This window comes from Scardinius erythrophthalmus, assembly GCF_964197995.2.
Source record: "Scardinius erythrophthalmus genome assembly, chromosome: 16".
Classification (NCBI taxonomy): Eukaryota; Metazoa; Chordata; class Actinopteri; order Cypriniformes; family Leuciscidae; genus Scardinius; species Scardinius erythrophthalmus.
In genome coordinates this window covers 16,060,088-16,073,353 of record NC_138236.1, presented here as the reverse complement: position 1 = coordinate 16,073,353, position 13,266 = coordinate 16,060,088, and the positions used below count along the sequence as shown (strand labels likewise).

Here is a 13,266-nt window from a genome sequence, read left to right as displayed (position 1 = left end):
GGCAGAGTAGCCACAAGCTAATTAAAATCAGAGGAGCAGGGGAAATCAATCGATTCACGAGAAAAATCGAGACTGTAATGAAAAGATAAGCTCAAGAGCCATCTATTTCACAACTGGCTAATGATCACTAAAGCAGAAGCATAAAACTGAAGATTTAAAAATATATGGAAATACTTATTATAGAGTTGAAATCCACAGCACTTGGGCAACAGCTAACAACTTAAATATATCTTTCAGAATAAAGCCCTAATTGGATGGGACTAGTTTTCCATGGGGACTAGTTTCTCACAGGTGTACTTTGCGATTCTAATCCCGTCAGAATCTGCCATGTCTGTGTTTTTCCCACACTACCTCAGTAAAAATTACAGAGCAAATTACCTACTGTTTTCCTACAAAACTCAACAGTCCTCTGAGAATTCTAATCCCATACAAATGTGAATGTCTGTGATTGCTGATGTTATATTATCCTGCAGCTTCTCCTCGTGTTTCTTGATCTACCTGAGCTACAGTTTACGCACCAATCTTCCAAATGCATTCATTTCAACATGGATGGTATCCGACGAAAAAATACTGTACATGTACAAAATTAATAAATAGAGCCAAAAAGATTTTTTTATATATTTAATATTTAAAGATTTTAATATTAGTGTCACGGAGGTAATACTTGTCTAGATGTCTATGCTCACTTATGTCGGTTTATTACAAACAGCCACTTCTATAAACTGTAAACCTGTTTTCTTGACATTCCTTAAATATATTTTTAAGATGTTTCAACTACTTTTGTCCTTTCAATAAAAGTTAATGTTCAAACTAACATTGGACCCCCCCCCCCCCCCCCAACACCCACTGCATGGACCAAATACCCAGATCATTTTTTTTTTTTCAAAATATCTTCTTTTGTGTTCTACCGAAGATGGAACTGTTTTTATAGGTTTAGCAAAGCAATGGTGCACAAAATAAGACTCTCTTATGATGCTACTGGAATATTTTGTTCCCAAAGGATGGAAAATGTATATGATTACCAGATTTAATCAACAGTTCAGGCAATTCTATTACTAAAAAGTTGAAAGGTTATTGCTGTCAATACTTAGCATTATACTAGCAACATTAGTCTAGCTCAGTCATAACTGGCAGTATATTTCATAGCGCAGAGAGATGACCTTCTAAAAGGCTAATTAATAAATAATTACTGTTTGCTTTATTACGGCCATATTAATGACACAGCTAACAAAAGCTTGGCGATATGGGGCACTGATTAAAGAGCAGATGAATAATTGAGACGTTAGCGAATGTAATTAAATATTCACAAGTCTGAACCAAAGCCAAGAGTGTGACTTTCAGGTCTTATTTACATATTTTGTGCTCATGAGCCAATTTTTGCTCTCAAATTTTCTTTTAAAAAATGTATAGAGCAGCACAAACAGAGATTTTTCTTCATAGATTTAAACAGTAGACAAACTCCAAAGACCTTATAAAGTCATTCAGGATTAAGTGGTCGGAGAGATAAACCATTAAACAACTCTGAAATAAAATAGCATGGGTTCATTATTAATTGGATTATTATATTTTTACTTTCAAATGTTGATATAAAATATAACCTACATTTTATTTAAAAAACAAACAAACCCACAGTATCTACAAATGAAACATACACATGGCTGTTTTAATTTGAAAAATTACATGTCTGAGACTTTGAAAAGCCATTTGGATCGATAAGAGTACTGAAATACATTTCTCCTGCTTTCCTATTGGCTAGCCATAACTACCCATCAATAGTGAATTCTGCAATAACTAAGTAATGAAAGTCTGTACTTCAGAGACTCAAGGAGAGACATATGGATCTACAGCTATATGCGAGACAGCAGGTGTGTGCCTGGCCTTCCCAATTCGTCTCACTAGATCATCAAGGACGTAGGTAAGGTATGTTTATTCCTCTCCAGAAGAAAATGAGAGGCAACAAGGTGAAGCAGAGGGAATGAAGGACAGATGATGACGAATCTATTCGAAACGAGAGATGCAGAGACAGAAAAACAATGGAAGAGGAAAGAGACTACATGCAGTGACCAAAGGTTTCCTCAAAGAAAACCAAAGTCAAGCAACAGTGAAAAGCCTGAGGAGGAGATGGAAATGGGGAGGAGGAAGAAAAAGAAGAAAAGACAAAAATGAGCTATACATATTGTTATACTTCACCCTGCAAGCTATTCCCTCTCTTACTTTATTTCAAACTCTGGCTTTCATTTTCCATTTCTATTGCGCTCGGACACCAGCAGAGTTCGAGAAATTTCACAGTAGAAAAAGAGCTGACGGCATGCTGAGAGAGCCATGACAGATGGAAAAAATGAGAAGGGGCCGAAGGAGGAGTGGAGGAGTCAGCCAGGTAGAAAATGTGTGTGTGTGTGAGTGTGTGTGTACTGTATGTGGGGGAGAATGAAAACTATGCTATGATAAAATCAGATGGCCTCATCATTTCCAAAAGAGCAATGGTGTATATGTGCGAGCTCTACCTTTTTGGCCTTGCTTAGGTACGTCCAGGCTGATTTTCTGAAGTTCACACTGTTGTTTGTCAGGTCTTGTTTATCCAGTTGCAAATAAAACAGCCATCCCAACAAATACCACACCTGAGACAGGAATAAAAGATACATATATATAAATTGCAAATAATTATTGACAGTTTTCCCAATTTTATTTTCCCCAAATTTGTAAAGTTTGCAGCAAGTCAGATGTTTTGGGGTAAACTGTGCTTGTGGTTCAAATAATAGTATAAGCTTTGCCTTCAATTTTTGCCTGTCTATTTTTGCACTACATAAAAATATTCTGATTTTTAAAACCTTTTTTCTGGCTGGTTTAAAACATGGGAATAATGTGCAGCAAACTGGGATTGGGATTCTTTAAAAGTGTTACACATGGATTCTAAATAGAATGGGATTACACATTAGTATGTCGTTTTTCTTTCTCATTTGTATTCATATTTTTATTTGAAATGTAAATAATTCCTATATTCCCCAATGATTCCAAATGAGCAGTGTTGGAGTCACTCCAGGATCAGGGTTTGGAAGTACTGGCCTATTGCATTAATTGTGTAAAATCTGGCACAAATTACCCCACTCTTGCCTACAGTAAATACATCTAAAAGTAGGCTGCAAAAACATGAGACAGTCAGTCAGCCACTTGTAATTAACAAAACAAACCTAAAGCACTTCCTGTGCACTCTGTCAGTGCTATAAATATTTGATTTCAGGCAGGATTAAAATAACCTTATTTTGCGGTAAACAGAGAGGGAGAGACAAACAATCGGGCAGCTTTGTTTGTATCCTGAAAAATGAGAACATTGAACAAAGGGAAGTCAGACACAAATGGGCTGTAGGGAAGAGTGTGTGTGCATGTTTTTGTTGTGCTGTGTTCAAGTGCTCTTCACTTTATCACCTACTGTTACACTCTATACCCCTCTCTGATGTCTCAATAACACACCACAGAGAGTTCAAACATCTCTCACTCCCACTCTCTCTGTCTCCTCCTCTTTCACACTCTATGACTCTCCTGAGCTGAATGTTCAGAACACTCTGTAAGCGCTCTCAATCTGCCAGATATCTATTAGAGAGAAAGAGTGTGTGGGTGTGTGTGTGTATACGTGTGTGTGTTTGTGTGTGGGAGTGGACCGGTAAACCTCAGTCGCAACTCTTCAGAGAGTAGACTATAGGGATGGCAATCAAAGGAATTTAACGGTCCAGTTCTGATTCTGACATATCAAAGGACTTATCCTTTTTTATATAGCCAGTAGGACTAGGTGATAAAAAAATATTAAAAATCAAATAAATCAAATCTCTGAAAGTCACACTACAGTAAGTTTCATATTCATTTGTTTAATAATTTATTATTGACTTCAGTTTGGCTCATTAATTATGCATCAACATCAGGATGTTTGTACTATATAAGCTATTTTTAATCAAGTCTGAAGAAAAGATCTGAATGTCTTCGAGTTTAATAATGCTTTTTAATGTATTGTATGGTATCACCATAATTTATGTGGCATTGGGTTGAGATAGAAAAATGTGCTATGTGCGCGTCTATGTGCTGGTCTATCAAATAGCAATGTATAAGTATCTCAGTTTTAGCCACCCTAGCATTGTGTTGGTAATTTCTCTAGCTAATAAAGTAAAGTGAAGACCAAAGCACTTTCACACAAACAAACTACTATTTCAGCAGGATATAATGCCATAAATTATGAATCCAGCTGTCTGAGACAGTGAGCAATGCATCAAATGCTGGTGTCAAATATCCGACCAGGTGGAGCCTGTAGGATGGGCCTGATAATACACAACCACACCACAACAACTGGAAATAAACATCTTATAAGTCATTTATTTAACATTTCATCATTTCAGTTTGACTTGTTTTAATTAGATTAATCAAACCCTTCATAATTGGTTAACTTGTGAAATGAACACTAATACCATTTTAAAAATATTAAAAAATAATAATAACACAAACCTCCACAACCTCGTCATCCTCCTCTAGAAGATCCTCCAACACCTCTGTGGCCATCTGGAAAAAGAAAGCAGCCCTTCATTTACTAAAATATGACATGTAACTTCTAAAAAGTAAACAGATTTTTAATTCCAAATAATTCCACAACTGCTTAAGAGTCTAAAGACTAAAGAATAAATTAGTTTAAGGGGAGAAAAAAAATAGACGATAAGTTATATAAAAATATTTTGTATAAAAAGAAATCGCATAAGATACATAAAACATACCCTTTTTTATTCCCTTCATGCATCTACAATTTCCAATTATTAAAAAGCGAAAGGGCAGAAGTTTTTTTTGGATTTACCCATAAATATCATGATTCTCTTATACTTGTTTTTTGTTTTTTTTGTTTTTATTTTATATAATTTTAGATTGATATTTTACATTGTGAACCTTTTATTAAACAAATTATTATTGACATTGTGTGAAATTGTATTATTTGCTTATGAAGCACTTTGAGTTGCATTACATGTATGAAAAGTGCTATACAAAAAAAATGTTTATTAGTCAAGCGCAATAATCAAGTGCCGTAACTGGATCAGGAAAGTCTGTTTATGTTTGTCTTATGGTGAGTAGCCCTCTTTTTGCTGAACTTTGAGTGTTGACTGCGTTCTGCTAGCCAGTTCTCAAAGGAGAGAAAAGTGCTTATAATTTAATGATTTTTTACTGCTTTATCACCTCAGTTCTTATGTTAATTTGTTAAACACAGTCTTTATCTCTCCTTTGAGAGCCTGAGATCTTAATTTCTCTGATCGGTGTTATTGATCCATCCCTTGTCAGCCTCTGCCTATCAGCTTAACCCATTCACCCAGAGTGTGTTTTAATTAAGTGTCATCAATACATCTGATCAAGAGATGAGGGACAAGGTCAGTTTAAGTCAAATATTGGGCAATAAAGGCACTTCATCTCAAAGTCCTTGAGCTTCAAAGAATCAAATACAGATGAGAGCTGTAATCAAATGCACAGCGCTTAAAGTGCCATATAATGCTATTTTAAAGGTTCCTAATTATGCTTTGAAGGTGTCCTACAATAGGTTTACATGCATCCAAGCTCAAAATGCAGGTACATTTTCTTATTATATACATCGCAGCATCACGTCTGTTCTCACAGTGTCTGAAACCGTTCGATCAAACCCCTCCTTTCTGAGAGGCTACTCTGCTCTGATTGGTCAGATGGCCCAGTCTGTTGTGACTGGTCTAACACTTACAACGCATGTGGAAAACAAAATTTCCATTACCATATCTAAATTTCAGCTCCGGAGGCTACTTCAGCACTGATATGAACAGTCCGATGGTGCCAGTTTTACCATATCAAATGGAATCAAGTGGAATTTTTTTCGTAGTGCAGAAAACAGCATCTTCTCGACATTTCAACAACGCATACTCTTTTAAAGGCACACTATGCAGTTTCCGTTTTTCTCAAACCGCGACCTAGAGTCCCCTGTGGAGTTCTTGTATTTAATGTTACTGTCGTAAATACCACTCAACGCAGAGCCGTCATTTTCTTTTCCTTGACTCTTCCGACCGCGCTTTCTTCGTCAACTCTGCCATGATTCACATCTGAAATGCGTGCAAGTGTCTCCCATAGAGGCTGCTTCATATGTTGTTGATATATGTGACATCGTGCCGTTAAGCAAGTCGTGATTCTCGCGAGATTTGGCGGGGCACCACCTCTCAAACCTGCATTGCTGGTTTTGCTAGCGGCATCCCCCCCTGCTTTTTTATCGGGATGATTCGTCCTACTACGAGTTCGTTTCCCATCTAAATGATTTCAAAGCCGTTATATTAAGATACAAATCTTGCATAGTGTGCCTTTAAGGCCTCAGCTACAACTACAGTGTTTGAGGGAGCGTCAAAGTAGACATTGTTCGTGGGAAGCTAATGAAGACCATAGGCTGGCATTATGCAAATTTGTTACAATTTGTACGTTCATCCAGGAAGTAAGACTGGAATTACCGATGACTCATTTAAGGCAGTTCAGAATGAGTTCTAACTTTTAGGAGAGAATAACTCCATTTGTCGTGCACTTTGATCTTTGTGTATGTAAAAGGTCTGCAGTGTTTCAAACAGCTATATTACACACTACGTGAAAGGTAATGTTCAAAAAAGGTGTAAAGCATTACCCATGCTATCACTTAATTCTGTATTGTACATTGATTTTCTGATACACAACTGCAAGTGTAGATTTTTCCTCAACTAAAACATTCAAAGGCAATTGAGAAATGTCCAGATTTTTAGACTTCTCAACTTTTAAATGGTACTAGAGCTCCTTGTAAGTTTCCCCTGATCGATATACTGAGACAGGCTCTCTTGTTATTCCCTTAGGAGGGTCATGGCTTTGGCCAGGGGCCATTGTGACCTCTAAAGCCTCTGTGAACTCGGATGTCAGCTACTCTCAGCATCCCGCACTCTTCTCATCCCGTCACACTCACGCCATCCATTTCAACCGGGGCCAAATAGTCAAGATCAAGCTCTTGTATTTGTACGTGGTAAAAGGGAGGGGGAGAAAGAGAGAGAGCGAGGAAGAGAAAGTAAAGCAGGAGAAAAGTGAGGACAGATAGAGCACATCGTTCGATGGATACGTAATTTAAAGGACTGACCAACCAATTTACGATCCTGCAAGGCCATAAAATTCAGCCTGGACTTAATAATAGCACATTTAATGTGACACCTCTGACAATTCCAATCTAGCACAACCACACTCGCCCACCTATCTGTATCTGCTTTTGTGTGTGCGTGCGAGCGACTGTTCATGGCAGAAAGACGGATCGGCGCAGGAGAATTTATACTCCAAGCCAGGCTGTGTGAACGCAGAATACACTAAAACACACATACTGGCTTTCGCACCCACATTTTATAGTCGCACCGTTTATCAAAGGCAACATGGCTGCCACTGGGAGCTAAAAACTTCACTTATATTTAGCCTCTTGGAATGAGGAGGAGCTGAGATAATTACTTTAGGGATTGATGCTCGCATTCTCTATCTCTCCTTAGCCGCATATCACTCCCCAATGCCGATTCGGAGTTCTCAGCAACAGATAAAAGGTACGGATAAAGTCAAATGCTCCGCCGAGAGGAAAACTGCTCTAGGGTACGTGGGATTCTCCATTTAAGAAGTTCAAATTGAATGCATAAATCTGCTTGAGCGTTTCTTAGATACATATATGCGATTACGGACGTCAGCAGATAGCAGGTGGAGGACCAGGAGTTGGTAACGTGCCCGAGCCCCAGTGGAGGTCTACTTTAACGCAGTCTATCTGATGAAGATGCTCAAAAAGAGGTTTAAAAGAAAATGAATGTTTGATGCAACAATAGAAAAATAATACCTTTTGATTACATCTGCATACTGTTTAAAGCTTTAAAAGGAACTCAAAATAAGAAAGTTTTTAAGTCTTCTGTAAAACCAAGGAGGATTGTTCGCATGCAGTGAAAGTGAATGGCGACCAAGTGCTGTTGAGCTTCAAATGTAACAAAAAGCTAAATAAAAGTGGTTAATATGACTCTTGAGCTATATTCCAAATCATCTAAAGCCATATGATAGTTTTGTAAGGCAAGTTTTTTTTTTTTGGGGGGGGGGGGTTTATCAATTCATATTTCATGATTTCACACCTTGATTAGATTTTGATCTGATTCCAATTCACTTAGCTATATGCAATTTATGTCCATTATGTTTTATACTGGAAGCATAGACAGCTTAATGTTGATTCAGTAATAATTGATTCATTCACATGGCAACTTCTGATTTTGTTTAGTTTTTTAGTATTTTTTACTGATTCACTCAAAAAATGGATCTCAAAAGAATCCTACTACATTGGTTGCACTACATGTTTTTGATACACTAAAAATAACTGCTTCATTAGAGTAACTGGTTTGTGAATCAGATCTTGCCATTTTAGGAATCCATCTTCAAATTACATGAATTACATTTGATATGAGAGCTATGGCAGTGGGAAAGATTTTCAGTGTTTTACCCTGATCCAATCACACAGCAGCTGTTTAGCTTCAAAAGACGTGAAAACAGCACGCGAGCTGTATGAACTAATTTTATGATACATTTGTAGTGCTTTTATTTCATTTTTGGAGTTTGATAGCCTGTGGTCACCATTCACTTACATTTTATGAAAAACAGCAGTGTCAACCTTCTGTCAAACATCTCTGTTGGTTATCTACAGAAGAAAGTCAGCCATATAGGTTAGGAATGATATGAGGGGGTAAGTCTTTTTCACACTTTCACAAAGAATTCTCTTAGATTCTAATAAATACCATTTTCTTTAACCTCTTTTGTTGGCCTGAAAATGAAAATCTGTGGAAGGGAAATGTTGAATAACCCTATTGTATTTGTGGGGCTGTAATTGTCAGGTCAAAAAAAGGTGCTGTCTGAGTGAGCCTGGAATCAGAGGAATGCAGCGATTCATATTAATATGTTCATACTTGGGAGGAGGCCTATTCATTGAAAAGTGATTATTTCTCTTTAACCCCCTGCTTATGCCTCCTCGTAACTCCTATCATTTTGTTCTTTTCCTATTTGTCCGTCTCTCTTTGTGTGCTAAATTACACATTTGTGTCTAGCCTTAATAGCTGTGCTAGTATTTTGCCATATTTATATGGATACTTGCATATTGTATATGGATGATCAAGTAATCTACCTGTATAAGCTAACATTTACTTTAATTTAGGGCTGTGAAACGATTAATCGCATCCAAAATAAAAGTTTGTGTTTACATAATATATGTGTGTGTACTGTGCATAATTATTTTGTATATATAAATACACACACATGCATGTATATATTTAAGAAAAATTTGTTATTTATATATAAAATATTTATATTTAATTATAATACAAAATATTTATAAAACAATATATATATATATATATATATATATATATATATATATACAGTATATATAAGCAACTATTTCTTAAATATATGCATGTGTGTATATTTATATATACAAAATAATTATGCACAGTACACACACATATATTATGTAAACACAAACTCTTATTTTGGATGCGATTAATCGTTTCACAACCCGACTTTAATTAAATGAATTGACTTGTGCACACACTTATTTTTTAAATTAAGACATACATGAAGAACTTCAGGTTTATAGAGTTACTTGTGATGTTATTCAAATATCACCAAGAGCTTAGTTATAAACCACAAATCTGTTAAATTGCATTTTGGCAAACATTCACTCTCAAGAATCCGTTCAAAGCATCCAAGGATGCACCAAGAAGTTTTGCAATTGGAGATGTATTTAATAATCCATCAATTTCAAAGGAAAATGGTCTAACAAAATGAAAGTATCCCAACTGTGTAAAAGATTCAATTATGGGTAAGACAATGTCTGTGAAGATGCATTTGGAGGCAATTATATTTGAAATCAAATCATTTAAATCCATTTCAAAATCCAAAAAATGTCCTTCAAATTCATTCAGTGACCTTTCCAGTTTGCCAAAAAAAAAGAGATTTGTGTCTTATTCAGTGCCCTTAGGTCAGCAAGTCCTCAATGATATCCAGTGCTGACCTAATCTTGCTTTGACTCTGACCAAATTCCTTACTAAGTTTATGAGTTACGATTACTAAGCATTTTTCGCCAACAGACAAAACAGACATTTGACATTTTCTTCCAAATTTCAACTGCTGAAATTTGTGAAAAAAAATCACAACAAATCACCTCCAAAAATTGTTAGTTTATTAATAAATATGAATTATTGTGAGTTGAAGTAATAATAGTTTACTCCCATTGTGTTAAAACATGCACAAAACCATTGCAAGTCCAATAGACTACTTGCAAAAAAAAAAAAAAAAAAAAAATTATATTCTAAATGTATTCTAAACTGTTCTAAATTCCAATGGCATGCAACACTTCAGGGTCGGTACTCAGAAAGAAAAACAGATCAGAGAAAGCTTTTATTTACGCAAAGAATTGTGATTAAACAGCGTGTAATCAAAAGTTTAATGATGTAACAGGCTGTTAAGTGTTTAAAGTTGGTGGTATTGATTCTAATTTTTGAGGCCTTTACAGTAGCTGCGTTATTGATCTAACTGAGGTAAACAGCTGTAGTGAAGACATTATTTTCACACGGGAATAAAGCCTTAATTAGGCAGCAAAATATGAGCATTACAAATTCTAAGGCAAGACAACATGAGTGATACTGTTATAAAGGACATGCACAAGTGACTAAAAGGTCAAATCACAAGAAAAGACAGTGGATTTGTGTTCAGAGAATCAGACTAATCTGAGAACTAAGAGAAGAAATATAGGCAGAGAAGCAGAGAACATCATAAAATATAGATCTGCCACAAAAGGAGACAATATTCAAATTGCTCACTTAAGTTAAATACGGTCGTCTCTTTAGTGGCACACCGAGCTAACCCTGGCAATGAAAAAGCCTATTGTCTGACTCTGTTTACCGCTGGCCCACACAGTCCTTCATTATGACATCATTAGCCAGAGAAGACCGCTGCTCTGCTAAATGACCTTTAGAACAATGCCGGCCCATCAGTCTGTCTCAGAGCTGCAGAGCTGGCCTGTCACGAGAAACAGTGCTAGTGCTAGTCATTTCGGAGAGCATTTTAAACGAGCTGGATACGATGACATGCTTCATACGAAGGAGCGCTCTGACAGATCGTCTTGTGTTGAGAGCGCACAGGAGGAGGAGCAATGCTTTCTCTTGTCTTCTAACAGAGGTGAAATTGCTTTTTACTACACGTTTAAGAAAGTTGAAGGTGAGATTGGGCATTTTCTCTGCGTCTCGCACATACACGATTGTTCTTGGTGTGTGTCGGTGCAGCAGCAACAGCGCTATTGATTTTCAAGAAGTGATTGCAAGCTGTGAAGGTCAGGGTACAGACGTTAAATCAGACGGAGCAAGAAAAGATGCCAAAGAATTGCTCTATACACATCGGTGTAATCACACATAATCCTTATGGAACCGGAATCCTATTTCTATATGCTATATTCAATATGACTTTGCCTTTAGAGGATGATACTTCGTGAAAGACATAATGGAGATAAGAGAGTGGAGGTTGAGGATAGAGATGTAAACATTGTTCCTGCAGATGCCACACGACTGACATGGTACAACAGCTCTACATTCAGAATAAACAAACAGACTGACTATGCTCTATTTTTCAAAACCTTCAGCAACACAAACCCCTCAAGTTTATTCACTTGACGCAGTCCATCTCACTGAAGTAACACTGTACAAGGTCCAAAACAAATCAATACGTGGATTAGTATGTTAGACTAACCCCCTGCTCTCTGTCTGTCGACTTATCAATAATACGGGAATGCCTCACCCATGATGGGGTGGCTAAGGTCTCTGCCTCCATTTTCAAGTGTCAGATCGATCCTGCTAATGCTGTGTTCCAATCAACTTCCTTGCTTTGACAAGTGCAACAGAACGTCACTTGGAAGCTTTTGTATATCTACAACCTTGATTTGTAGAGCTGTGGGTGTATGACGGCATGTGGTGGAATTACAGAAAATACACAATGTAAATTTGTAAGACTGACTCATGTATTAATATCATATTAATTTCAATGCATGAGGCACATGTATAAAGAGGTGTAAGGGAAAAATGTGAAAAGTGAAAAATCACTTTCTGTGATTTTTTTTTATTTGCTTATAAATCAAATAAAGGTTAAAATAGGGGGAGTATTTTTTTTTTACCAGCATCAAAGCCCATTTCTGCTACATAAGAAAAACACAAGTCAGAATTAAGTCAAAATTGTGACATAATATGTCATAAATAATTAAGACATAAAAAATAATTCTGACATATAAAACCAAAATTATGGCAAAAAGCCCAAAATTGTGAGATAAAAAGTCAAGGGAAAAAAAGAAAAGGGATTCCATATTCCAGGGCATCTTAAGTATGCAGGATTTTTCTTTTTTCACCCTTTTGCAGTTACAATAGAAACCCCCCACCCAAGGCTTCAGTAGTGTAAAACACGGTAAGCTTTCCTGCTGATAATTGTATGCACCTGCAGAAGAAATGCTAACATTTTTCATCCTTCACAGTTTGGTTGCTAGGAAACTTCTTTAATGAGCCTTTATGCTTGAAAGTCTGATATAAGTAGGAATATCCCACATCTGAGTTTTATTGGAATGCAGCATAACAGACTGAGGGGGTGATCGACATGGATCTGCTTGTAAAAGAACAACCAGGTAAGTGCTAATGTAACCGCCCATACATTCGTATAGAAGTCACTTGTTAACCACATACGCACGCACGTCAAAAGCCATGGACAGGTTGTCAGGTAGCAGGTAATCTAAGTGAGACATTATTAAACCCTCATTAGTGCTGCGAACACTCTCCTTCATTCCCTCGCTCACGCACACACTCTTTCTCCCCTTCTATGAGGTCAGCAGGTGTCTCGGGCTCTGTAGGGCCTGTCTGAACGTAATTAAGATCTGCTCGTTAAGATGTTGCTCAGACCAGTAACACTGTTGGCATGGAGACCGCCCGCCGAGAAGCCGTGCTGATCGAAATCCTCTTAGTGATATCATCTCAGCATGATGTTGGTGACAGAAGATAACAGAGCGATGTCATCACTAAACCCCCCTCGCCACCAATACCCCCCCCCCCCCCCCCCCGACGATGAGTTAAATGTCTGTGTGTGTTGCTCCATTCCCGAGTGCTAAATGATATTTGACAGCCTGATGAACCTTCACTACATACATTCCTTCAATGTGAACTCAATGATTTATATTTATCATTTTGAGAC

The 13,266-nt window shown here is 37.0% G+C and overlaps 1 protein-coding gene across 1 annotated transcript in view; it reads right to left on the bottom strand.

The window, feature by feature from the left end:
- LOC308704062 (uncharacterized protein) overlaps positions 1 to 13,266 on the bottom strand; it is an 86,988-nt gene that overhangs the window by 19,069 nt on the left and 54,653 nt on the right. Inside the window, exons 9-10 of the mRNA XM_081388136.1 lie at positions 4,489 to 4,542; positions 2,505 to 2,618 (exon numbers count right to left, since the gene is read on the bottom strand). Of these exons, the coding sequence (XP_081244262.1) occupies positions 2,505 to 2,618; positions 4,489 to 4,542 (168 nt within the window). The remainder of the gene's footprint in view (positions 1 to 2,504; positions 2,619 to 4,488; positions 4,543 to 13,266) is intronic.